The sequence below is a fragment of the Periophthalmus magnuspinnatus genome, chromosome 1 (genome assembly GCF_009829125.3).
Source record: "Periophthalmus magnuspinnatus isolate fPerMag1 chromosome 1, fPerMag1.2.pri, whole genome shotgun sequence".
Taxonomy (NCBI): domain Eukaryota; kingdom Metazoa; phylum Chordata; class Actinopteri; order Gobiiformes; family Gobiidae; genus Periophthalmus; species Periophthalmus magnuspinnatus.
In genome coordinates this window covers 30,812,406-30,838,929 of record NC_047126.1, presented here as the reverse complement: position 1 = coordinate 30,838,929, position 26,524 = coordinate 30,812,406, and the positions used below count along the sequence as shown (strand labels likewise).

At 39.6% G+C, this 26,524-nt stretch overlaps 3 protein-coding genes across 3 annotated transcripts; all 3 read right to left on the bottom strand.

The window, feature by feature from the left end:
* Positions 1-10,844: 10,844 nt before the first annotated feature.
* Positions 10,845-18,424, bottom strand: cnga1a (cyclic nucleotide gated channel subunit alpha 1a). The gene is made up of 9 exons (XM_055222651.1): positions 18,350-18,424; positions 17,385-17,480; positions 16,746-16,805; positions 16,609-16,662; positions 16,071-16,178; positions 15,882-15,986; positions 14,604-14,710; positions 13,110-13,720; positions 10,845-11,844 (listed from the first exon to the last, which is right to left on the bottom strand). Exons 2-9 carry the CDS (start codon positions 17,468-17,470, stop codon positions 10,990-10,992), a joined length of 1,986 nt encoding a protein of 661 aa, XP_055078626.1. The 5' UTR covers positions 17,471-17,480; positions 18,350-18,424; the 3' UTR covers positions 10,845-10,989.
* Positions 18,425-19,080: 656 nt separating this feature from the next.
* enam (enamelin) lies at positions 19,081-21,410 on the bottom strand. The gene is made up of 8 exons (XM_055223018.1): positions 21,108-21,410; positions 20,853-20,912; positions 20,719-20,742; positions 20,510-20,575; positions 20,393-20,428; positions 20,273-20,305; positions 20,133-20,201; positions 19,081-19,641 (listed from the first exon to the last, which is right to left on the bottom strand). Exons 2-8 carry the CDS (start codon positions 20,901-20,903, stop codon positions 19,222-19,224), a joined length of 699 nt encoding a protein of 232 aa, XP_055078993.1. The 5' UTR covers positions 20,904-20,912; positions 21,108-21,410; the 3' UTR covers positions 19,081-19,221.
* A 2,989-nt stretch (positions 21,411-24,399) lies between these two features.
* Positions 24,400-26,319, bottom strand: scpp5 (secretory calcium-binding phosphoprotein 5). The gene is made up of 10 exons (XM_055223454.1): positions 26,248-26,319; positions 25,933-25,989; positions 25,761-25,805; positions 25,640-25,687; positions 25,438-25,506; positions 25,322-25,351; positions 25,196-25,243; positions 24,866-24,916; positions 24,712-24,795; positions 24,400-24,634 (listed from the first exon to the last, which is right to left on the bottom strand). Exons 1-10 carry the CDS (start codon positions 26,299-26,301, stop codon positions 24,617-24,619), a joined length of 504 nt encoding a protein of 167 aa, XP_055079429.1. The 5' UTR covers positions 26,302-26,319; the 3' UTR covers positions 24,400-24,616.
* Between the last annotated feature and the right edge of the window lie 205 nt (positions 26,320-26,524).

Below are 26,524 nucleotides of genomic sequence, written 5' to 3'. Positions count from 1 at the left end.
TTGTTCAGTAGAAATTGGCAATTCCAGAGCAGAAATGATTCTAGTGGAGGTGTATGGAGCATATTTTAGCTGCAAAACATTTCTCAAATCCTCTATTAACATGAAGAGGATTCCCGCTTAACCAGAAGAACTAGCACAAAGAAAGCACAGACTGGAGCATTCACTGGAAAAGTGTGGAAAAGCAGAATCAATAGACTCGTACTTTAAGGTGTGGCAGCTGCAGGTGGAGGAGTACGATTGTCCAGTATCACGAAGTATCACACCAATGAGAAGTCAGAAAAGTGAGCAGAAAATGCATGACATAGAAGACAGAGGGTAAGAGGAGATGAAGATGGGCTAGATGCCAGTTGGTAGTAGGAATACGACAGTGAGAGGAAGGAGACAATTCAACAGCAGCTCTCGATTCCAGCTGAGTACACTGGGATTCCCCTGTGTGAGGATGATCCAACACTGTAATAAGAGGCACATTATACAGTGACACATCACATCAAAAGGTCACAGACAACTATGGATATTTACGAGCTGAATGCTACATCCCATGTGCATATGAAATGTCTTTATTTGTTGGTTGCACGCCAATGTTTCTGTCTGGTTTAGTCCTGGCTTAGTCCTAGTTTTGTCCGGGTTTATTCCTGGTTTGGTCCTTGTTTATTCCATGTTAATTCCTGGTTTAGTCCTGGTTTTGGTTTAGTCCTGATTTAGTCCTAGTTTAGTCTTGTTCCCTTGTGTTAAAGGTGTTGATGTTTACTGTCTTAAAAAATGAAAACCAGAGCCAGTTCATTTAAAATATTTTACACTGGTCAAAAGTTTTTCCTCTCTTACCTTATGTCTAAGTCAGATCATCATAATCATTCATGACAATGAGTTTTTAAGAGCTTTTCACAACTTTCAGAGGCTATAGCAGAGTTTTAATGCTAACAGCAACTGGCATGCTAACTGCGCACATCCTAATTCTTACTTCTCTTACTTCTGACTGACTTAATTTTGACTTTAAGTGCTACTTATACAACATATCTGTACTGGAGCAAGACACATTTTGTTCAAATACATGTAAAAATCTGTCCTTTAATGGTTTTAGCATTGGTGAAACATAAAGTAAAAGTAATAAAGTGCTGTATTAAAGCACACATTATAGATATCAGTACTTAAGTACATTTTACAGTGGATACTTTTTACTTTTACTTTACTACATTTGAGAGCAGTGTCTGTACTTTCTACTTCACTACATTTTTTAACTGGACTGAAAAGTACAAGTATTTTTTAGGATTGTTTGAGGCCTGCTGAAAAGTCTGAGGAATTTATTTTTTAACATGTTCGTAGTTTGAGTAAACAAAAATATGCAAATACATAAAAACTGGAAAAAAAAAAATTGCCCGGTTGAACAAAATTCAGCACAAATCTGTATCAAAATCACTACATGACAAAACCTGCATGAAATACTTTTACTTTTTACTCTTTAAGTACATTTTAAATAGCTACTTTTACTTAAGTAGATGTTTTCATGTGATACTTTTACTTTTACTTGAGTTTATTTTTTTTGCTCCAGTGTCTGTACTTTTACTTCAGTACTTCTTCCACCACTGGGTTTTAAAAGTCAACCTCAAAAGCAAACAGTTGCGTGTTTCTTGCCCATAGCGTACACAAACACATACAGTCCACATACCGCCGCTGTGACATCAGCATCTCGCTCTGACCAGTTTGACTACAGCCACCAATTTATTTCCTAATGAAAGAGCAGTGCACCTCAATTATTTCCTAATTAGACTCCATTCCAGACATTAGCGCAGAGACGTGTTGTTCCTTCCGGGAGCATCACGCATGAGTTTTCACTGTCACCCTGAGTCTTCTTCTTTTTCATTGACGAGGACGACATGATCGGACCAAACAGCACCAATCGTATGCGGATCAATTAAGAGTAATCAGAGGGCATGATGGGTAATAGCAGCGCATACGGTGACCTCTGACCTCCCACCTAAGCCAAACCCAGCAGCACACCCAGCAGTGGTGGGAGGCCCAATAGTCAGGTATGATTGTGGCGGTGAAATCAAAGCCACTTCATTAGAAGCTTTTATCTATTTTTAAATCAGGCTGATCACCACCAATTACATCAGCGTGAAGCTCGCAGTTTCTTATGGACTGTTTATTTATTTATTTATTTTTGGTCTTTTTACTCTCTCTGTGTGTAAATTTGGAAACACTAACCTGGAAACAGCAAAATGGTCAGAAATCCAGAAATCCTGCATATTTAAGGTGCATTCTTCTCTCAAAATGAAAACACTCCCCCTTGTGATGTCATGTGGTAATACAGGAAGTGCTCCATTGTGTTTTTAAACTCCATACACCTTCACTGGAATCATTTGGACAATTTCAGGCCTGAAAATGCCAATCTCTACTGAACAAAAGGTGAAAGGAGCTGTTAAGAACTACCACTTAGTGACAAGGTGGAACAGAGCATTTTGAGGTTTGGAGATGTACAGACTTATAATAAAGGGTTACTTAAACATGTGTGAATGAAACAAAACACAACACCAGGTCTGTTTTTGAGGAGGTAACAGCACTATAATATGTCTTAAAGCTCACAAGAGTTAATTTTGTGTAATATAGGACCTTTAATCATTTTGCATCCATAGATTTCTACTGGGATATAAAGATCTGCCTTTAATGCATGTACACACACATCCATCCTGGATTAAACTTTATTTTTTGCAAGGATTTGTTCATACACTGCCTGGCCACCACCTGGATTTAACTAAGCAAATATGTTGGTGTTGCTGCAGTTGGTCAGGTCTAGGTTCAGCAACAGTCTGTGCTCAAAGAATGAGGTCAGTTGACACCTGAATATACTGAATGACCAGGTTGGATTTTTTCTTCCCTGATGGCACGGGCATATTTCAAGTTGTCAATGCCAGGATTCATCGGGCTCAAATAGTGAAAGAGTGGTTCAGAAGCATGAGACATCATTTTCACACATGGATTGTCCACCACAGAGTCCAGACCTTAACCCCATTGAGAATCTTTGGGATGTGCTGGAGAAGACTTTGTGCAGCGTCAGACTCTAACATCATAAATGCAGGATCTGGGTAAAAAATTAATGCAACACTGGATGGAAATAAATCTTGTAGAAGCGAAATTGAAACAATGTCACAGTGAATGTGCCGTAATCAAAGCTAAAGGGGGAACAACCAAATATTAGAGTGTGTGACCTGTTTTTTGGTCAGGTAGTGTATTTAATTCTAAGCCTGAAGAAGTGATTTTTTTTTTGATTTTTTTTTTACTTTTACACCACTTTTCTGTAGATCCACTCAAATGCTAAATAAGATATACCAAAATCCCTCTGTACATCTCAAATTGAAAAAAAAAATGGCTCTATCAGTTTCTCAGATGTATAACTCCCAAATATGTAACATTTTTGAGATTTTTACACTTCCTCATGTATCTTTATCTCTTAAGGGAGAGCACAGTGAGAGTATCAGAGTCTTTATGATCTCCCTGTTACAATACAGACAACAACAAATAAAACAAATAACTCCATCGGTCCATTTAAACCACACAAAGCACATTAAAACAGGAGCCGGTGTGAGTGTAAATGTTTGTCGCCAGATTATTAAAGTGCATTAGTGGCAATGGTGTATCCAGTTTTGCACGTCCTTGAAATGTACTTCATTTTTGGGAAGCAAAGCAACCAAACTTTTTTTTTCTCCCCATTTCAGTTATATTGTTGTTTTTAGACATAGACAATCATGAGATCTTGCAGCGTCTCACCATAAACGTTGCAATTAAGTGCTCAAAATGTATTGTGGTCACGAAAGTCATAACATCTAACTTAGAAACAGAAAATAATGTGATGTAGTTTCAGCTCACCTCAGACGACACAGTCAAATCAAAAGTATATTAGCCCCTGTGTAATGAGCGGCACAAATGTAAGTTCAATAGACTCGAATCACACGTCATGGGGGCTCGGTTTTTACATTAAAAACTATTTACCACAAACAATTTTTTTCTGTTGGAGGTCACAGCAATTTAAGCACACGCTGGTTTGGAAAATGTCCTTTCTGACAAATTGAGCCATATCACTGAGACTGAGTTTGGTGGGAAATAGTGACGGGATGTTCAGCTCTTTTATGAGATCTGAAACTTTTGGATTTGTTCCTTTCAAAGAACCATTGAAAAGACTGGCGGTTTTACTATTTATTTATATGATAGAAGCCAGTGCGAGACTCAGATGTGTTTAAAACGGATCAAAGTGAGAGCGGGAGTGTGCTTACCCGCTGAAATGATGCATAATCAAAATAAAACGTTTGAGTATAATAATAACCATTTAAAAACTAACTGTTATTATGATGCCAAATATGTTTTTTTGCGCACGAAGCTCTCACTCGTGTCGCCTGCTCTGTTTCTGTGCTGATTCTTGTGTTGGTTCAGTGTTAATCAGTGTAAAAATGCATCAAAACTAGAAAGAAAAAGCTTTGATTCTTTTAAAAAATGAGATCTGATTCCAACAGTTCACATTAAGGAGCCGACTCATTCACAAACGCCACATCGCAGTGAAAGTGTAGCATGAATGTGTCTGTCCCACCACACGGCCGACCTTTTACGTGCCTTCTGACCTCTTCTACTTCCAGGTTTGGGGTTGCAGTAGATGCAGAGGTGAGAGCGCTTCAAATTGATTCGGATGGTGTCGGATAACCTCTGGATCTGATCTAAGCCTTCCTCTTATGGGTCCAGGGAGCGCTCGATGTGTAAGGCTGCGACTGTAGACGGGCGTGCGGTCCCCAGTGGTCCTGTGATGTACCCATTTATTTATTTTAGGTTCTACTTAATCCCGGTCATCCACGCAGATTTACTCCGTTTCTTATCTCTACATTTGAGCAGCTGTTGTTTTTATCTGTCCAAGGAAGTGTTCTGTCAATTCAAAGGACCATTAAAGTCACTGTTTGTGTATTTGATTTATTTTTATCAGTAAATGACAGATGTAAAACCTGCCCCCCTCCTCTCACCTGGCCTTTACTCACACTCACCTGTCACTCAAAACATCAGGCCCGTCCATGCCCCCTCCTCCTCCAGCAGGGTCTCAAATCAGGCCCTTAACGACGCTTTCAATGAGAATAAGAAAATGCACTACTTTGTAAGCAACACACGCTCTGACATTCAAAATAAATCATTTGCAAAAAAGACTGTTCTTGCTTGTAAGACTATAACCTCAAACAAAACTCAGCTCATGCCAGATATTGGGTTACAAACACACATTGATTATGGATGAAGTGGTATTTCAAGAGAATTTCCGTCTCAGTTGCGCCTGCAGGTCAGATGTTTGCACAGCGCACACGTTTTTTGGTCGAGATAGCAAGAATATTTCACCTATCGTGTTTGGCCTGGGTTGATGTGGTGTTGAAACTGAAGTGCCTGGAGGTGGTATTTCCTTTAATGCACGTATATGTTTTATATTTCTAAATAAAAACGATGCGCACAAGTCAGACCCATGTGACTCTTGGTTGGGAAGGGAGCCTATACAGCACACTTGTTTTACTTCCCTATCCCGAACAATGAAACTTACATTTTTGTCATGACCTCACTCTGAAGACTGGCACTAAGTGGAATCAGCCAGGGATCCAAAGTCTGGAGAATAGTTGCAGATAGCCAGCCTCAAGCATGCTCCAAAATGATCATCAGTCGAGGTGGAACTGCATTTGGACTTAATCATCTTCATGTAGGAAAAGGCTGACTCGCATGAATAAGTGGAGCTGAATAATGTAGTCAGGGAGGTAACGCAATTCCTCTGTGAGTAAGTTAGTGTCGTAGCTTTTGTGAACAGTCCGAAAATCCCGCTTCACGTTTCCCTTCTTCAGAATAGCAACGGTACACGGGCAGATGAGGCAAACGCACTTCGATTACGACATTGTGAGAAAAAAAGTCCTCCCATCCCCCTCCCATTTTTACTTGGTCCAGCTCCACCACTCATTTCATCCCCTTTCTTAAGATTAGATAGAAATCAATTGGAGCTAACTCGATGATAACTTTAATTTTGTGGCATTTGGTGTCTATTTTTGGGGGGAATGTCCTGCGATCTACTCGTACTACTTTTGCCATCGTGCGGCACATCGCGATTGACGTATTGGTACTTTCCTGCTTTAAGGATTTGAGTGTGAACACGTCTTCTCTCTGAGACTGGTGGTGTTGGGCTGGTTACAATGGCATCAAGTTGTAGCTCTGAACACTTATCAGCTACGCTCCTGATGTTAGAGTAATAAATACAGTTATGACAGTACTACATAAGCATATTCATTGTTGGATTTTGAATAAGAAACATTCCCATTCTACAAAAACATCTACTAATTTACATTACTGTATTAATTTCCTGTTACTTTCATGGCAGCAGGCTAATAGGACTTCCTCAGAGCATATTCTCATGTGCCGCTGAAGTCTACTTGAATTACTCCAGACCCAGGCTCCTCCGTTTCCCTACGCCGCACTACACTACACTGAGAATTGACTGAATGAACTAAACTGCTTTTCTTATTAATGAGGTGTTGAGCCCCTTCTGCCTTTGGGGCTTCACGGAGCAGAGGCTGTTAAGGATTCCGCATTATTTCACATTAATGGGATACTCACGGTTGCCCATTTTATTTATGTCTATTCAATCTCTTATTTAATCTTGGGTGAAACGTACGAGTTGCCTAATCCTGCATATTATTATCCTATGGTTTTGCATTGGTCTGTAGATTCAGAACTGTCTTGGGGAAAGGTAATGGTATATTAAGTGCGCTGTACGGGGGACCAATTCCTCTACAAAACGGGAGAGGTTTTGTTCGATACCGTTCGACTCCTCGGGCAAAGAATCCCTCAGAGAAACACATCCTTTGGGAAATCAGCCTTATAGCAAACAATCTCCGTGCTCTAAATGACATGCGCTCCATCACTTTTCCCTGTTCTTTGTACTACCATATGTCTAATACTGCTGTGTTTCAGTTTCAACGGTATTTATTTATCACAGACTGTATAAAGAAGTGTATTAAGTGAGTACGACGTCACCCACAGCGTTCAGCTCCAGTCAAATGAAGCTAGAGCTAGAGGCTAGAGCAGTTATAACGGCTGATTTGGAGCCAAGTTTCATATTAGGAATTCTGACCACGAGTATTTTAACAACCAAAGAGTTAACCCGGAGCCAGACTGTTGAAGGTAACACGTTTTCCCGTCCGCACCTCTGGTTTAGCAGGGAGTGTGCACTTAGCAGCGCCGTCAATCAAACCTTTTGTTAACGCTAGTGGGAGCGACCTCAGGGAAAGAAGGCGGCTGATTTGTCTGTTATTAATGTTCATTTCGTAAATCATGGACACAATAGCGAAATCAAAACAACAGGATCATTTAGAACGGGTTAATATGAACATTTTAAGACCAAAATGACGAGTCTGATTGCAGAAGTTACAGAAAGAGGGACCACAGTTTTTCAATAGAAAGTGAATTGGAGCCAGAGTAGATGGAGCCGGAAGTGCGCACATGAACGCTTCCTATTTGGAACGTGGTGGCTAGCAGGTTAGCTATGTTTATCACAGACTTACAACTGTTCAGCCAAGTATTAACAAATTTTTAATTGGCAATTTTTCTTTTGTTTTTGTCTTTTTCTGACTCCCAGTGCATGGTAATTTGCATCTATTCATTATAATGTGAGCTCAATTCTCAATTCAACTCTCGTTTTAACCCCATTGGGAAACAAAAACGTGAGGGCAGGTCCAAATACTGGCCTGTGACAAAATGTGCTCACGTTTGGATTGTTCGGAGAGTGTTTTGGATGTGACTGTGGTAAATAAATTTGCATAAAAGCTCCATATTTGCACTGCTCGTATTCTTGTTGGTCAAATGCTTTTCTAAACAAATTGCTCCTAATAAATGCTTTTTATCCGTATTAAAAGATTAGAAATTAGAACATTTTTCACAGCTGAGGGAAATGAATTGGAAAGAACATTATGCAAATATGGAAATGTATGCAAATGTGTATGCACACGTCACTAGAGGCAAGATAAGATTTAAGATTAGTGCTTCAAACTCCATGATCATAAAACTCAAGTATATTCTTACGTATACTGTTTAAGCTTTCAAAAACGTACCAGGAGTTGTGTTTTGTTTCATTCGCACATGTTTAACACACAAACCTTGCAGATTTAGGCTTTAGAGTTTTTCCCTGAAACTGAAAACACTCTGTTCCACCTTGTGATGTCATCATGTGGTAATACAGGAAGTGCTCCACTGTGTTTTTAAACTCCACACACCTTCACTAGAATCATTTTGATAATTTTATCCCTGGAATTGCCAATCTCTACAAACTAAAGGTAAAAAGTAGATGCTAACTTGAAAACTGCCACTTTATGACATCACAAAGTGGACCTACATTTGGATTTTGAGCTTTGGAGATGCAGACAGACTCATAAAACAGGATTACTGAAACGTGCGAATGAAACAAAACACAACTCCAGGTATGTTTTTGATAGTAACAACTGTCTTAAAGCTCACAAGGATCCAGTTTTCATTAACAGCGCGAGACATGATAAAAAACTTATCCTGCAGTGTCCTCTCTGTGGTGTTATTCCTGCTCTGGTTTGGCCCAGCGAATACGACTTTCCATTCTCCCGGCACCACACAGTAAATGATCAGTGATCCCATGGGTGCACACAAGCACTTATTAGCCCGCTAATCCCATCAGGTGGCTTCTTTAAATATTAGTCTCAATGCCGAAAGAAGCAGATTTTCCATTCAAATATAAAACACAATGTCATTCCTCCTGAAGCCTTTCTGTGCAGACATTTGCTCTCCATGGCTACTTGTGCAAAATAGGCCAATCTCTCTCCAGGATTACCTCTGTGTAATAGTCTATTTTTGTTCCAACACAGCCATTTGCCAGCCACTGTTTTTTAGTGCAATTTAAGGTGGAAATGGAAGTGATAGTGAGAGGTTGCTTGCGCCCTTAAGAGTCAAAGGAGATACTTGAAAATGTGGCATCACAAAATGTTTTGGGGTTGCTTTTGTCTGATAGATTTGGTTCCTAGTAAATAGAAGTTAACAAAAATGAATAGTAATTTGTACCCCATTTACACCTCTAACTGGCTTTTTGTATCTTTTACTGTAAAAGCTCTTCATTCATAACCTTCCCACCAGCTGTGAAATGATCAGTTTGAAAATACTAGAGTTTTACTATCCCCCAGTGGCCAATACCCTGAACTGCAACTGCCTCCTAGTTGGTGGATAAAATATCAGGTTTTATCAAAAATGACTGAGGAATTATTTAAAGTGAATGGATTTTTACCTGCATATTTAGACTGAGTTCCTCTCGCAAACAGAAAACACTCTTTTCCACCTTGTGATGTCATCATGTGGTAATACAGAAAGTGCTCCACTGTGTTTTTAAACTCCACACACCTTCACTAGAATGATTTGGATCATTTCTGCCCTGGAGTTGACAGTCTCTACTGAACTAAAGGTAAAAAGGAGCTGTCAACTTGAAAACTATCACTTCATGACTTCATGACATCACAAGGTGGAACAGAGCATTTTGAGGTTCGGTGATGTAGACAGACTAATAATAAATTGTTACTCAAACATGTGTGAATGAAGCAAAACACAAAAGCAACAGCATTAGAACAGGATTTAAAGCTCATAATAGTCAGTTTTGTGTAATATAGGATCTTTGCGCATACAGAGGGATTAGTATTACTTCAAAATCAAAAGACTAAAGAAGAACCAAAGTGAAACTGTGGCTCAAACTAAACCAAGCCTGTGAATACTAAAGATATATTTTCTATTGTGCTTTATGATATAGGGACTTTGCAATTTTAAATGTGCCAGTGCTCTCTTTTCTGTCACTTTTAAACAAAAAAAGCAAATAAAAAAGCATAAATAAACAATCAAACTAACATACAAATAAATAAATAAATAAATAAATAAATAAATAAATAAAGTAAAAACACCTTGTATCAAATGTGTAACTAAGTGGAAAATATTCTTGACCTACTTCTACTAGAATTCCAACTGATACTGTTACTATAAGAGATGAGACTTTCGGCTCTTTTAGGGTATCCAAATTTTTTGGATCCGTTAATTTCAAAGAACCGTTCAAGCACTGGCTCTTTTTCTATTTATTCATATGACAGAAGCCACGTGAGAACTAATTTTATCTACAAACTAATCACAGAGAGACACGACCAAGGCTCAGGTGTGTTTAAAACGGTTGAAAGGGAGTGTGAGAGTGGGAGTGTGTTTACTCTTCGAAATGATAGAAATCTAATTAAAACCTACAATAATAATAATTAAAAAATAACTATTATTATGAGGTCAAATCGGTTTTTGTGCATAGCTCTCACTTGTGTCAGCGTTAATCAGTGTAAAAATGTATAAAAATGTGAAAAAATCTCATTTGATTCCAACGATTCACGTTAAGGAATCGTTCAAAAGAGCCAACTCTTTCACAAACCTCACATCACTGGTCAGCTCTTCAAACATGATACTTACAACACTTCTCTATAGGCGTATTTCTTAGTAATTATACCTTTTTAATTGTGGTATCAGCTATTTTGCTGTACTTGGAAAAACGACTCCACCTCTGTAACCCCTAAGATGAGCTTTATGCTTTCATCTTGAGTATTTCCAGGTTCATAAACAACCACAGGCTGCATGCACACTGCCTATAAATGGAAGCAGACATAGGTTAAACCACACAGCAGCTACACCTTATCCACATGTTTATTAATATTACACATTTCATGCACAGTACTTATTTCCCATCCAGAGATCAGCGTATTTTTGTCAATGTCCCTAAGTATACAATATATACACTCTGCAGCCATGATTAAGTCCAACTCATATTTGAATAACATTTTTAAAGTTATTTCCGAACCTAAACCTAAACCTGATGCTACACATTTTGCCACAGTCTTATGTACAAGACAAACTATATTTATTTTCAACATTTGTTTTGTGGTATTTCGTCTGAGAAGTCACAGTTTACTTTTCATCTTCCGTTTTAGCTTCCTTCCCTGTCTCCTCGGCGTCCTTTGCCTCCTCTACCTTCATCTCCTCGACCCTTTTGCCCTCCTCTTCCTCCTCGTCATCCTCCGCTGGCTCTCCTGTCATTCGTTCCAAGTCGGAGAGCTGATGCTTTAGAGCTGTCTCGGTGGACTCGTAGTTCACCAGTATCTTTTTGATCTTGGTCTGCATCAGTTCCATGGTGCCGTACAGTTTGTTAACTTTCTCCTCGAGCTCTTTAACTTCGGGCTTGATATTTGCAGGGTCCAAATCAATCAGACCGTCCTTCAGGAGAATCTGTCGCCCCTTTTCCTCCAGCATAGCCTTGGCGTCCGGGTACTCTGTCAAAGACTCCATAAGGTCATCTTTGGATAAGCAGAAAAGATCGGAATACCCGATGCTCCGTATATTCGCGGTTCGTCGATTCCCGGCTTTGCTCCCTTTAATATTGAGGATACTGATTTCGCCGAAGTAGCTGCCACTTCCCAACACGACAAACTGTGTCACGCCATCATCAGCCACGACAGCCAGTTTACCATCTTTTATAATGTACATCTCGCGTCCGATGTCGCCCTTTTTGCAGATGTAGTCGCCCGGGCTGAACACCTGGGGGCGCAGTTTAAGTACCAGCTCGATCAGTAAACCCGCCTCACAGTCAGCAAATATTCGGACTTTTTTCAGAGTGTCCATGTGAACTTGGATGGCGATCTCGGCTCTGAGTTTGTCCGGGAGGTACCTCAGAACTTCTCGTTCGTCCTGGGCTTTACCGTTGTTCCACAAGTAGTCAAACCATTTTATGACACGCTGCTCCAGTTCTTTGCTGACCTTTCGAGCCTGAAAGAAAGGCACAAAACAAACTATTTTAGCTTTTTTTCACTTTATTATGCAAAATTGACTCTTGTGAGCTTTACACTACGTTATAATGTTGTTACCTCATCAAAAACGTACTTGGAGTTGTGTGTTTTCATTCACACATGTTTGAATAATCCTGCATTATTAGTCTGTCTACATCTCCAAAGCTCAAAATGCTCTGTCCCACCTTGTGATGTCATGAAGTGGCAGTTTTCAAGTTAACACCTACAACCGTTAGTTCAGCAGAGATGGTCAATTCCAGGGCTGAAATTATCCAAATGATTCTAGTGAAGGTGTGTGGAGTTTAAAAACACAGTGGAGCACTTCCTGTGTCACCACATGCTGACATCACAAGGTGGAACAGAGTGTTTTCTGTTTGTGAAAAGAACTCAGCCTAAATAACTCCTGGTCTGTTTGTGATGAGGAAACAACATTATAACATAGATTCAAAAATAGTGTAATACAGGCCCTTTAAAGATGCACTATGTAACTTTTCTGGTGAAGGGTCCGATACGTGCTTGTGTCCATGGAGATGTTATTGCTTCGACTGGAATGTACCACAGGATAGCATTTCTACTTTGCATTTGTTAAATTACACATGATGTATGGTTTAAAACACATGACAAAAAACATGATTCATTGTCAATGTGAGTGGGCTTGCACCTCCACAGATTTGACCTCTGACATGACCTGGAGACCCCACCTGCTTGTCTCCATGGGAACACATAAAATTAACTGTAAATTATGACATTTTTCTATATTTCTTTTACCCCTTCAAGGCACTAAAGCACTTTACATCAAGGAATCACTCAGCTATTCACACACATGCACACACACATTCACACACAGACACTGGGGCCGAGGGGCATTAAGTGTCTTACTCAAGGACACAATGAATATGACAGCAGCACAGCGGGATTTGAACCACCAACATTCAGATCAGTGGACAAACACTCAAATGTTATTGGAAAAACAGTAGCATGTACAAGCTTGTGGTTTAAACTCCTCCAGAAAACTTACATAGTGCAGCATTTTACATCTTACATATTGTTCGCAAGATGAAATACTTTATCCCCTGTGTAGTTATTTTGAAAGATCAGACAGAACTAACTTATATTTAGACTTAACCTAACCCTAACCTCTGAATACAGGCATCAAGATTTCTTCTAATTAGGTTCATAAATTCACAAAGTTCCACTGAAGCAGGAGTTTGACAAACATACCTGCGTGTAGAGTTTGAATCGTACCTGCATGTAGTGCTTGATGTTGTCTATCCTGGACTGAAACTGGGCCTGTGCTGCATTCATGTTGGAGATCATTGTGGCAATGTTTCCTACTATCGTGGCAAAGATGAGGACACCAACCAGGAAGTCCACCACGTGAAACAGGAACTCGGAGTCCAGGGCTGGTGGCGGCGTTTCACCGATAGTTGTAAGAGTCAACGTGGACCAGTACAGACTAAACGCGTACTTCCTCATCGGCTGACCAAACTCTGGCTCCTCAGGATTATCCAAAGCGGGATACACCCAGTCGTCCGCCCCAAACCCTATGGACTTGGAGAAGGAGAAGTAGAGGCAGGCGTTCCAGTGGATAATAATCAGGATGTACATGATGAGGTTAGAAATGCGGAAGATGTTTGGGTAGTTGGTCTTCGTTTCCGTCTTGGTGAAGAACTCCATCATGCGACCTATTCGTAGCAGTTTGTTGATGCGGATTTCGGGGTAGTCTATTCCGAAGTACAGGTACAGGACGTCGGTGGGCAGCATGGAGACCACGTCCAGGCGGAACTGAAAACTGGAGATGTAACGATCCTTAAGGAGTTGCTTGTCTTTCACCAGGAGGCCTTGCTCAAGAAAACCTGCATTCACCATAGAGAGGGTCCATCACCGCAGTTACACAATGACACGTCCTACACGTTGATTAGACTCATAATCGGTCTGATTATGCAAATGTACTAATCAGTGGATGAGCTGAAATTTGCCATAAATGTCGCGTCATGTTAGGAAACTGTGTGCAAGATTTTGAATGAACTAGCTGAATTATCATGTATTTATGTTATAATTTGGTGTTTTGCTTCTCAAGAGAGTGATCCAATCAGAAAGTGGATATAGTCTCACACAAGACTCTCATTTGGATTGCCAGTTTTGAAGCTGAAATCGAGTTGGTTTAAACCAGGGGTCCCCAAACTTTTCTCATTAAGAGCAACATATAAAAACACAGACAAAGCTAAGGGCCGATTTAGCGCTATAGACTGGTTGCGAATACAGTGAATACTTCAAATCTGCTTGTTAGAATGAACCACTAGACCTTTATTCACACTTACATCCTCAACGGGACACATTAAATATCTGAGATGGGCTTGTTAAAGTAGATTTTCAGAAATGTACAGTAAAAAGGACTGTTTAAAGTAACATGGGCCAATTCACTTGGAAGCTTGAAAAAGAAAAATTGGTCTGAGGGCCACATTTAGCCCCCGGGCCACAGTTTGGACATGCCTGGTTTAAACGTAAAAGGACTCTCTCTGGTCTAAACCCGAGCACTTGCAGCCAAACATGAATCAGTGCTGGTGCTAGGGAGTTCTGGAGGTTCTGAGCTTTCACATGAGACCTGAACTATCCGTGTCCCAAGCAGAACAAGAACGTGGATGTGTTCTTTATCTGCACGTTGAGGCACTGGCAACCTGGCAAAAACGATAAGAGAGCCGACTACGTACAGTCCCTTTGCGTTATTGATTGTCTAACCTGTTCTGGTCCTGAAGAACATGTCAGCAAGGTAGATGAGGTCTGAGGTGTAGTCCAGAAGAACCCAATAAATGATGTAGTCGTGCTGCAGCTCCTCGAAGCAAGCCCTGCGGCACAACAAGAGGTGGATGAAACATTAGGCTTTTCCTGTCGCTCTATAGTAATCTGTTTTTTTTTTTTTCCATAGCTCAGAGGTCTTAGTCTATTTAATTACATTTCTAGCCTCATGAAAAAATGCTTGAGAAAAATGAAACGTTTTGCCTTGACATTTCATTACCCACCCATGCAAAGAAAATGAGTGTTTTGGCAGACCCAGATAAATGGCCGTTATCTGCTTCTTTGCTGTGGTGTGGTAAATCAATAAAAAATTACACTAATGCACTGTCCATAGCTGAGACGTTACTAAAAGTTGAACAAGGCTGGGTTTTAGTACAGATTTGGGTAGTTTAACACCGTGCAAACATAGTCATGCGTACAATTTTGTTCATTCATTTGGATTTCTATTACAGCCATGTTCCAGTATGTGAAATGTTCCGCAGTGTGTCACTATCTATCTTGCGTTTATTTCACTACAGGTGTTTTGTTTGCTAAAAGGCATTCAAATACATGCATTCTTACTGTGAATAAGGTTTGATTTTCCACAGATCTGACCTATAAATTAATCGGGTGGAACCGCACGCTCGTCTCTATAATGAGATGACACCATACTGTGGAATATTCACGTCAAAGCAATAACATCACCATGGAGACGAGTAAGTAGTGAATCCAAGTAGTGAAATAATGACACCTTCAAAAATGAACTGTCTCAAAGCGAAATGTTTCAAAAAATATATAAAAATATAAACTTTTAAATTAAAATGACATAAAAACGACGCAAATTGATGCGACCCAGAAACAAAGGGGCTTTGATGAAGGCTGAGTAGTACTATTAGTAAAAGTAAGTAAAAGTATCACCAGAACAATGAGGATTTTTATTTAAATGCATCATATCTCAAGTATAAATGTTAACTACTCTCTGTGAAGTGAGGACACGGCAAGTACATTTACCTTAATGACCAATTCCATCGCTATTTCTCCAACCATATCCTGTTCTCCTCTGGTAATAAAGGTTTATATAACACTTGACGCTGCTAACTTAGTCTAATGGCGTGATAAATATGGTACTGGCCTTTATATAAAGTAAGCAAAGGTCTACTGTATGTCTCCAAACCTGCATGTTCAGATACTCATTGTACCTGTTCTATTAAACAACTCAAATTGTCCCACAGTGCCGTTCACCTGGCTATGATCATGGTCCAGTTGTACATTACAGGAAGTGTGATAATGAAAAGCCAGTTGTAATACAGATTTCCAGCCGGGTTTATCACGAACAGTTCCTTGGGCCTGGAAGTGTCAGATGAAAATAAGGAGTGTGAATAACCAAAAACACCAAAGACTTGAGATCCAGAGCGGAGTACGGTCACCTACGTCTCCTTCTGCTTTTCTTTCTCTTTCTTCTCCTTCTCCTCCTTCTCTTTTTCCTCCTTTTCTTTGGCTTCCCTCTCCTCTTTCTCTTTTTTCTCTCGTTCCTTCTTTCTGTAACACACAGTTAAGTTAAAGACGCACTGTGTGGCTTTTAGAGTCACCCACCAGCTTATCTCCGTGAAGATGTTTTTGTTTTTTGTTTTTTTTCTGTTGACTGGAATGTTCCATAGTATGGCATTAAACTATCTTAATCTATCAGCAGGTTATGCTACCAAACCAGGTCGGATCTGTGGAAAGGCGACGCCAATCACAGTAAGGATGCATGTTTTTCTGTTTTTTATTACTGTACTGTATTAATCAGCAATAAAATAACAATAATAAAGAAATAATAAATGCAAGACAGATAGTTTTATGACCACTGTGGAACATTACAGGCAAAACAATAACATCTCCATGGAGACAAGCAGGTTACATAGTGCAGCTTTAAATTTGGCCTTTACAGTGTCTCCAGCATATTAAGAATTAAAAATGAAATAATTACTCTTTCTTTTCTTTTTTCTCCTTTTTGTCCTTTTTTCTTTTCTTCTTTTTCTCCCTGTAAAAAGAAATGATTAAAACGTTCAAACACAAATTAACATTAAACATCAAACAAAATAGTCTAGCCGCCGTTGTACGCACTCTTCATTGTTGTTAGAGTTGTTCATGTTGAGTAATCCGTAGGGACCGCCAACCTCAGCGCTGAAAACAAGACGCTTTCTGTCACATGATTTTATTTTTTTTTTTATTTTTAACATTAAACGGTCCATATTACGCTCTCTCTGATCTATGTTATAATGCTGTTTCCCCATCACAAACAGACCTGGAGTTGGGTTTTGTTTCATGTTTTCATTCACAAATTCTTCTCTCAAACTGAAAACGCTCCGTTCCACCTTGTGATGTCATCATGTGGTACCACAGGAAGTGCTCCACTGTGTTTTTAAACTCCATACACCTTCACTAGAATCATTTGGATCATTTCCGTCTAGGAATTCCCAATCTCTACTGAACTAAAGGTAAAAGGAGCTGCTAACGTGAAAACTACCACTTCATGACATCACTGCATGACATCACAAGTTGGAATAGAGCATTTTGAGGATTGAAGATGGAGACTAATAAATAATAAAGTGTTACTCAAACATGTGCGAATGAAACAAAACACAACTCCAGGTCTGTTTTTGAGGAGGTAACAACATTATAACATGACTTAACGTTCACAAGAGTCAGTTTTGCGTAATATAGGACCTTTAAAGGAGTAATACAGTCTGAAAATGTGCTCACAAGTCGTCATCTTCCTCACTGCCCTCTTCAGCGTCTGAGGTGAGTGGTGCGGGGAGAGGCAGGGGGACAGAGCTTGGGGTTGCCATGACAGCAGATCTGATAAAATCAAAACAAAGGAACACAGTGTTTGAGAATAAATGTACTTCATCACATAATCACACCTTTATAAATATTACCATTCACTTTAACCTTAACCATATGTTTTGTGTTTTGTGTTACTGCTGCTCTAATCCTCGTGCATCCTTTACTACTACCACAACTATTCATATTTTACTATCTCTAAATATTGCATACCATAGTTTCCTTAATTTCCTTTGCTATAGCTATCCAGAAGTATTCATCCACAGGAAAAAAACAAAAAAAACAAACAAACATCTGTAGTATATACTTTCTGTTCTAAAATTGTGGAAGTACTCCATTTTATTACTTAAGTAAAAATAAATATGCTCAAGTGAAAAAAAAAAATGAAAAAATGTACTCAAGTAAAAGTTTTAAAGTACCTGTTTTAAAATGTACATAAAAAGTAAAACGTAAAAGTATTTTGTGCAGATTTAGAGGTCTAATGAAGCTGATTTTGATTTGTGCTGAATTTTGCTCAATAAAACAACTGAATCTTTTTTTTTTTTTTTTTTTTTTTTTTGATATTTTTTTGTTTGTTCAAGTTATGAACTTAAAAATAAACCCTCTCAAACAATCATAAAAACATACTTTTTACTTTTCAGTCAAAAATGTAGTGGAGTAGAATGTACAGATGTGTTCTCTCTAATGTATTAAAGTAAAAGTAAAAAGTATCCACTAAATTTTTCTTAAGCACAATACTAATACTTTTACTTTGTTACTATTTCTACCACAACTACAGATATTTTTACTATATGTTCTGCTCTGAGGCATATTTCTTCAGTCTAATCAGGTGTTAATTAGACAGAGTGACACAGTGTGATACAGTGTGGTTCAAATGAGCTCACCTTGTTGCTTTCTTAACGCACGGACAGATCCATTTGGCGCTCTCTCTCTGGAGAAATATCAGATCCAGCTGTTTGCATCCATAATTGCACTAATCATTTTGATCATACTTCATAATCAGGCTCCAGGAGCAGCACACACTGCAGCTCTCTGTAGTGTGGTATGCAGGACTGGGTGACCTTGATAAGGATTTGTGGATTACACTGGGAGCATTGTCCTGATCTGCCCACACAGTAGACCCCACGATCACAGTTTGCTCAAAGCCCTTAGTTAATCTATGAAAAAAACAGACAAGTGCAAACCATTTTGGGTCCCGTTTTATCTGACACATTTGTAATTTTCCTGACTATCAGCGGAACACAGTAGTTTAATGCTCTGCTACTGCAGCCCCGGCTCCTCCCGCGGTGTCAGCACTTTCTCCCCTATCCCAGTCTGATCCTATTAGTCCTGCCCCGCACAGCTGATTTAGGATCAGTTGTTTAATTGAAATCTTAACAGTGACTGTGGCGGTAGCATAACAGAGCTTCTGTGGTGCAGTGGCGCCCCCTGTGGGCTGAAAGGATCACCTTACTTGGTTTGCTCTCCTCTTTTATGACAGCAGCCTGTTTAATATTCATATACAGTGAGAGTGAGGATATTTATGTGGCTGTACAGACAGAAATAAGTCTGTATGATTTTAGAGAAATTAATAATACCAAAACTTTTTATTCATGAAATAAAGGAAACACTGGTGGCAAACTTTCTTTACAAAAATACAAACAGCCTAATATTTTTTCTCATACACTTTCTAATCATTGCCTGCTTAACATGCAGCACCTTTATATGTATTTAAATAGCATGTATCCAGTGACAGGCAACACAAAACAACACAAACTTATGCAATAGCAACCACACCAGGATCTGCATCAGCTGCAACGGGAGCGTCCACTGCAGGGGCCACGTCCACGGGAGCCACATCCACAGGAGCCACATCTACAGGAGCCACATCTACAGGAGCCACATCTACAGGAGCCAAATCCACAGCTCCGGTGTCCACCGGGACCACCTCCACCGGGGCGTCCACCACCACCGGCTCCAGTGGGACTGGGTCAGCTGGGATGGGGTCTGCAGGTGCGGGGTCTGCAGGTGCGGGGTCTGCAGGTGCGGGGTCAGCAGGTGCGGGGTCAGCAGGGGCAGGGTCAGCGGCGGCAGGGTCAGCGGCCTCAGCAGCCTCAGCCTCCTCCACCTCTTCCTGTTCATCGGAATTCACAGGGGCACCACCAGCAGCAGCTGCAGCTTTGGGGGCAGCCCCCTCCTGGAAACACAAGAAAATACACTCAACATAAAGTATATGCAGTATGTGCATTCCTAACCATAAATAATGAATTATGGAGCAGGTTAATTATAAGGAGAGTTTTACTACGGGCTCAGGGGTGGATGAGTATGACAATAATCTGTGTCTTATCTTGTGCTTCCCGCCCACTGTGTCTGCTTACTGAGGTCTCTGACTGAGGACACTTTCTAAAGACTCTTTAAGTCAGAACTTGTGAAAACAGTTTTTATGATTATTGTAAAATCAGCTAATTACACCTTTAGCAATTGTTTTCTCAGAAAGCTGTTGAGGAAAATAATAGTGTCTAGACAAGACAGAGGAGTGTGCGGTACCTCATTTAACCTACATAAAGTCAAGTACAGAGGAACAGCAATGAAAACTTCTTTTGGGAAGATGAGCAGTTTGAACAAAGATGTATGGATGTTGTACATGTAGTAAAAGAAGCAGTAGTCACAGATATAAAGTATGATCACCTCTGTCTCTTCCTCAGACACTTCCTCTGCAGGGGCTGCTGCTGCCGCTGGGGCGGGGGCTGCATCTACCTGCACATACAGACCACTCACTGTACAACTGCAGCACAATGTCACTGAGGGAAGAGCTGTGCTGGACCTACCTGGACCAGAGGTGCTCTGGCAGCTGGATCAGCCTGGAAATGTTTATACTGCAGGTCAATTGTTTTGATATGAAACACGATTCACAAACAGTGTGTGCTGGTACAGTTAAAGTAACTTACAGGTGCATCTGCTGGGAGGAAGGGGTTCACCAGCCCCTGCAAATACACAGGAATAATAATGATTACTGACCATTATCAATGAGGTCATTACTGCTGTATACAGAGGAGATGACTGGCCTGCTGCTGGTACATCCTGTACATCTCCATCCAGCGCAGGGCTTCATTAGCATGAGCCGCTACCTGCTAAAGAAATACCAGACAGTTTCAGACATGCTTCCTACTGAGACCAGACTTATCCTTCTCGTGCTGTTTCAGACTGAGACAGAGACATGTCACGGCTCACTCACACGATGTTATCATAAGTTTTGTACAGTTTGTTTGTTTACCTCATTACTTTCACTCGCTGGAGCCTGGATACCAAAGAACAGAAATAAAGGGGTCACTTTGTGCTCTGATCATTAGAATGTTTACATATGTAAAGATAGCTGAGTCAACAAACTAAACAAGTTACTGGACTTACAGGAGCAGCGCTGGCAGCGGCCAGCAGGCACGCGATCAGCACCAGGTTCATTCTGAAAGCCTAAGAGAATATAAAAACATGCTTTTAACATGACTTTATTTCATATGTGTTTTAATTTGCCTGAGCAAAGCATTCAGACAGTAACTCTTACATCTGCACTTCTCACTAAGAGTGAAATCCACTTCTAAACTGTGGTAATATTTACAAAATCATAGAAACAGAAATTCAAAAAATCTAGAAACAAGTGTGTCTTACCTGTCGTGTGTTGGAGGGAAAAACTGAAGATTTCTCGACGTTGGTAGCTAACCTAGTCCATCTCCTTCAAGGATGCCATTTATATCCCAGAGCATCCTTTGACAACCAATCACATGCGCACATGGCTGTTTGAAGAAATGCCCCACACTTCAAAAGTGAAAAGGAGGCATGCATAAGGCCCCTCTTACACTTAATTACATGCTGCGCAGGTTGGCTTAGCATACATGCCCCTCTTTATTGCCCTAAACCAAACAAAGTGGTTAGCGCTGACACAAGCACATGCCTTGTGGTGATAAGTGAGGAGGGAAAGTTAACCCAAAAATTGGTCTAATGATAATAGGATGATAATGACAGGAAGGTCCTGAGGCAGCACACAGTGACACCTTGTCTCACATGTCCATGTCCCCGAGCTGAGACAGGTTCCTGGATGTTTGACAGATGCTTCATAAATAGGATCGTTTTTAATTTTTTTCTTCTTTTTTCTTGTGCTTTTTTGGGTAATTGCCATCATCGTTGTTTCTGTGTTTACATTGTGCCTCACAATCACATCTACATCCAGCCTGCTGAGCTCGTCAGTTTCACTCAAGTGGGTTCCTCCCTTCAGATAAACACTTTACATTTCATTGTTTGCTAAATGAAAATTTATACTTCAAGGAAAAGTTGTAATTGGTTTATGAAACTTTTACAGACAAGAGCTTCACCAACATGAATTAAACCAGATTTGTTTGAGTGTTTGTCCAGTTTTGGCCTGTCTGGGCCTATTCAGTATTTCTTTAATTTCATCATTAAAGGTAGGCCTAAACTATCAAAGTAATATTTTTTTCATTTGTGCTAACATGAGCGGAATATCAAGAAAATAAAATGAAGTAACAATCAGTGGTTGTGTATCGGGGATTAGTGAAAGGAGGATTACTACAAACAAACCTGTGTGAAACTGTGAAAACAATTATCACATGGTTAAAAAAGTCGATCTTGCATAATAAGTCTCCTCTAATGCAGCAGTTTTACTGTTTGCTTTTGGTCTGCTCTTTGACATATGTGTTTGCTGAGTCATACTTTGCTATAACTTAAAAATGTACTTACTTTTGTTTCCTCCCTCTGTCAGGACCATCGTGTCTTCAGCTGGTTTTGTGAAAAGATGCCAAGAGCTCAACCTCCAATCCACAGAAGTATGCAGACCACAGAGACACGCCGGAGCCTCTCCATGTGGGAGGTCGACTTTTTTCTTTTATCTTTTATATATTTTTATCAGTCGTTTTTCAATATAAGAAGTAGACAATCAGTTGTAAGAATACCAGAGGCCATAAGAGCTTGGACGATTAAAGCCAAGACAGTCCAGTCACATGACAAACAGATGCATTGTTAGAATTCCAGCAGAAATGACAAAACTCACTATAATAATGACATATGCTCATCGTATGGATTTGAGAGATTTTAGACCTTTTACTGTTTCATGACACTGATGAATCATCTGTATAGAAAAGTAGTTTCTTACTGCTGTCAAGGAGTATAAGTGTCAACACTGAAACAACAACAACTCAAGTAATGAATCATAGCACTTACAGAGCAGAGTCGCAAGATATAAACAGTGATATGGTGAGTTTAAAGTTTTAAACAATATCTGTGCAACAACAAAATGGGAACTTTAAAACTAGAAGAGGATTTAAAGTGCATCTGCCAGGTTTTCATCCATCCATTCATTTGTTTATCGCTTATCTGAGGCCAGGTCACGGGGGAAGTTCAAGTAGAAGTAAGAACTTCCCTCACCTCAGATACTTCCTCCAGCTCCTCTGGTAAGACCCCAAGGCGTTCCCAGGCCAGGCGAGATACCTTCTTCCAATGGGACATGTCCGGAAAAACCTCACCAGGTAGGCGGCCAGGAGGCATCAGGAACAGCGGCTCTACTCCAAGCTCCTCCTTTGTGACTGAGATTTAAGGAAACGCCCAGCCACCCTGCGAAGGAAACTCAATTCAACTCCATGTATCCACGATCTTGTCTTTTTGGTCATTACCATGACCACATAGAACAGTTTTTCAATTCATTACTTGGTTTGGTAGAATAGTTTTTGTCTATTTAGCATAGTTTTGCATCAGTTAAGTGGCAGTTTGTGGAAAAAGCAAGTAAGGAATTTTTCTGACAGTTTAAACCTTCATTTAATAAAATAAAGGTGTTGCCATGTGTTTTTATTCATCAAATAATCAATACCTTGTAAATGAAATTATCTTTGGCCCTTGTTTACAATATGGTTGCCAGGTAAAATTATAATCAAAATAGTTGAAATGGAAAAAATGAGGCACAGTTATTAGTCAAATCTTTAATATAACTTATACTGTATACTGTATCTTGTATGTGACACTTTGTTGCTATGCCGACAACTTGACGTGAAGCTTCTACTGGTCAGTTCCTGGTCTGTTTTGGAGACTGGCTCAAGGAGTGGAGACTGCTGTTGTTTAGCTGTTGTCTTGCTCTTGTTTTTGCATGTGTTATGGCCTACAGCATCCCTTGAGTAACCAGAAAAAATTTGTCCTGTTTACACCACTACAAAAGAACGCTATAATATGTTTTCATTAAGTGTGGTCTATATACTCTTTAAGGATATACATAGACTATAATTTATAAGAACATCTAAGAAAACAGACGGGCTGGACTGTGAGACAAAAGGCAATTTATCAACTCATTTTTAATTTACCCAGACACTGCTCTGAGATATTTCATTAATCTGTCTTTACAGATGTAGACTCCGCTCTGGTGTCTTATCTGATGCAGGCAGTATTTCACGATCCTTTTGTCTGACAGTGTTCAAATAGTTTTAATATAAAGCCTGGAGAGGTGCTATCATCTTGACTGTGATGTGGCTGAGCGTATTTATACTCTGGAGCGCTGTCGTTCCAGGAAAGAGGACGAGACAGAGTAGCGTGAGAGCTCGGTGCCTCTGTGCAGGTGCCTTTGAAAAGATAAGTGTTCAGCAGTGCTGTGACAGGCTCCTGCCCTCAGGGGACTCAGGATTTTTATATTTTTTTCTTTCTTTTCTTTTTTAGCGTTGTTTATTTTAAATGATTGTGAGGGAATGTTGAAAATCACTGTGGCCCGTTATTTTTTACACTGTGTTGTAATTATGATGTACTCTCCATGTAAAATACACACATAACATGATAAAATGATTTTGAGTTTTCAAAATCATGGGCTGTGTTAATAAATTGAATGGATACATTTGTACATAGCTCAAAAGTGACATTGTAATTATTCTTAATACGTCCAAACATTTGACTTTTTCCAAGAACATACAAGCACTTGCTTCAAAATTTTATTTACTTAAATACAATTAATTTAAGTGATGTGAAAGTGATTTAAATTAATGAAAGATAAGAAACATACTACAAAGTGTTAAGTTAAAGTAGGAATGGATACAGAAAGGCTTAGAAACATTTAGTATGTTGGTTGCAGTTCTTGAAATCTTCCGGCGCATGGCTACTGTTAAAAAGAGTGTAACTTTGTTTTTGCATTCACTTTAAACTTTGGTCGGTGCCTGAAGAGAGACAAATAGAAATGTTTATAAAAGTACACTCTCTAATGTCCATATGTCACATGTGCTTTTGAATCAACCTGGCTGCTCTGGATGGGCTGGTCCTGCTGGGCCTGGTTCAGAGGGTCCTGGGATGGAAGTGGCTTCATGTCAAAAGTGGGAATCTAGAAACAGAGAAATGACAGTGTGAGGACTCAAACTCCTCCGTCACAGATGGGACATGAATCCTCTCACATTCTGAGGTGGTGGAGGGATGTTTTGAGGTGGGAAGTCAAACGGCAGAATCTGAAAAATTCAGAGTCAGAAAGTTACTTTAAAAGTGACAATCACAGGGATTGTATTGGAAACAAAAACATATTGAAATCAAATGGGTTAAAAACTGATCCTTGAGGGATACCATAGTGTAGAAATAATAGAAACACAGTGAATACCAGATTTGTGAAAGGCACAGACTTTCACCAAATCTGGATGCAACAAAAACAAAAAACAAAGCAAGCAAACAAACAAACAAACAAACAAACAAAATAACATTGAAGTATTCTTGATCATGGATATTTGTCTTACGTTGGGGCTGTGAGGAACATTTGACATCGGGGGCATGTTTGCAATTATCTGTAATCAAATTTAAAATGCAGTTCATTTATTTTATTTATTTATTTATTTATGTATCATTTTTTTTAAGATTCTTACCCTCTGCTGTGCAAAATCATATGGGTAGTACTGAAAAGAAACATGAAAATTCATTTTTTATAGTTTGTCTAAAAAAAACGGGGAAATTGGAAACCAGAAAAGAAGGTGACACTTACAACTTCAACGCTCTGTCTGCCTGGAGGCTGTGGGATGGAGTATTTGATGAAACCTTGAGTGGGGAAAGACTGCACAGAAACATGAAGGAGGAGAGTGAACAAAAAGTCCTCTGCAAATCAGCAGAGACAATGGAAAAGCCAAACAAGTTTTCAAGTCAAGCAGACTAGTACTATACTAGTACCAGTGTCGTGTATAATGTACCTGTCCAGCAGTCGCACCTCCAGCTGCACCAAATGTGTGAGGATAAATCTATAAAAATCAACAGCATTAAAATAAATGAAGCATGGTTTGTCTGTCATTGAGATGTGGAGTGTTTACTCACTAGCTCCACGCTATAGGCACCAGGAATTCCAGTCTGTGGTAGAGCCTGAGCACCGAGAAAAACATATTTCAGCTTGAACATATAAACAGCTTCCATTGAAGAAAGTGTTTTTGTAATTGGAAAAGCAGTTCTTGTAAAATAATTTGTCTTGAGAAACATGATGCGTCATTACCTGAGGGGGTGGCACTTGTCTGGAGCCCGTATAATGAGGCAGGTAATGAAAGAATGACTGCAAATAGACAAGTATTTTGGTATATGGAAACTGTGTATTTTACAAAAAAAAGGCTGTGTGGGCAAAAACTTAATCATAGCACTATAAAGGCCAGTATATGGATATACAGTGTAGTCTGTGTCATGGTCAGCGCGTGTTACAACACAGATCCTTATAATAAACATGATCTCATAAATAAAAAGAGTGCTCAGTTTATTATATGGTTACATTCAGACGCCATTCACTGCTTCAATATACAACATCTTCAGTTCTTACCGGTGCAGCGAAGGTCGTGCTCGCCAAGCACAGACACAACAAGGCTACTTTCATTTTTTCTATGTGTCCTTGCACTGAAATAAAAAAAATATATATATACATATTCATATATATATACATACAGAGTGGTAAATGGATATACCAAAAAATAATACTACCTGTATGTTCCAGTACTTACCTGTCGCTCCTTGTCAAAGTCTCTGCGGTACGGTCCAGTGGTAACATATTACAGACGTAGTGATGGCTTTTGTAGGGTTCAAGTGGACCCTTCAGCCAA

What these genes read in the sequence shown, in the direction of transcription:
- cnga1a (XM_055222651.1), bottom strand. Translation starts at nt 17,470, where the DNA reads ATGGCAACCCCAAGCTCTGTCCCCCTGCCTCTCCCCGCACCACTCACC. An exon ending in AACTCTAACAACAATGAAGA is followed by an intron (nt 16,663 to 16,745) that starts GTGCGTACAACG and finishes TTCTTTTTACAG; the next exon opens with GGAGAAAAAGAAGAAAAGAA. An exon ending in GTTCTTCAGGACCAGAACAG is followed by an intron (nt 13,721 to 14,603) that starts GTTAGACAATCA and finishes TGGTGAATGCAG; the next exon opens with GTTTTCTTGAGCAAGGCCTC.
- enam (XM_055223018.1), bottom strand. Translation starts at nt 20,903, where the DNA reads ATGAACCTGGTGCTGATCGCGTGCCTGCTGGCCGCTGCCAGCGCTGCT. An exon ending in CAGCGAGTGAAAGTAATGAG is followed by an intron (nt 20,576 to 20,718) that starts GTAAACAAACAA and finishes GTATTTCTTTAG; the next exon opens with CAGGTAGCGGCTCATGCTAA. An exon ending in TCCTCCCAGCAGATGCACCT is followed by an intron (nt 20,306 to 20,392) that starts GTAAGTTACTTT and finishes AAACATTTCCAG; the next exon opens with GCTGATCCAGCTGCCAGAGC.
- scpp5 (XM_055223454.1), bottom strand. Translation starts at nt 26,301, where the DNA reads ATGAAAGTAGCCTTGTTGTGTCTGTGCTTGGCGAGCACGACCTTCGCT. An exon ending in GAGGTGCGACTGCTGGACAG is followed by an intron (nt 25,507 to 25,639) that starts GTACATTATACA and finishes GTTTCTGTGCAG; the next exon opens with TCTTTCCCCACTCAAGGTTT. An exon ending in GCAGACAGAGCGTTGAAGTT is followed by an intron (nt 25,352 to 25,437) that starts GTAAGTGTCACC and finishes GTTTCTTTTCAG; the next exon opens with TACTACCCATATGATTTTGC.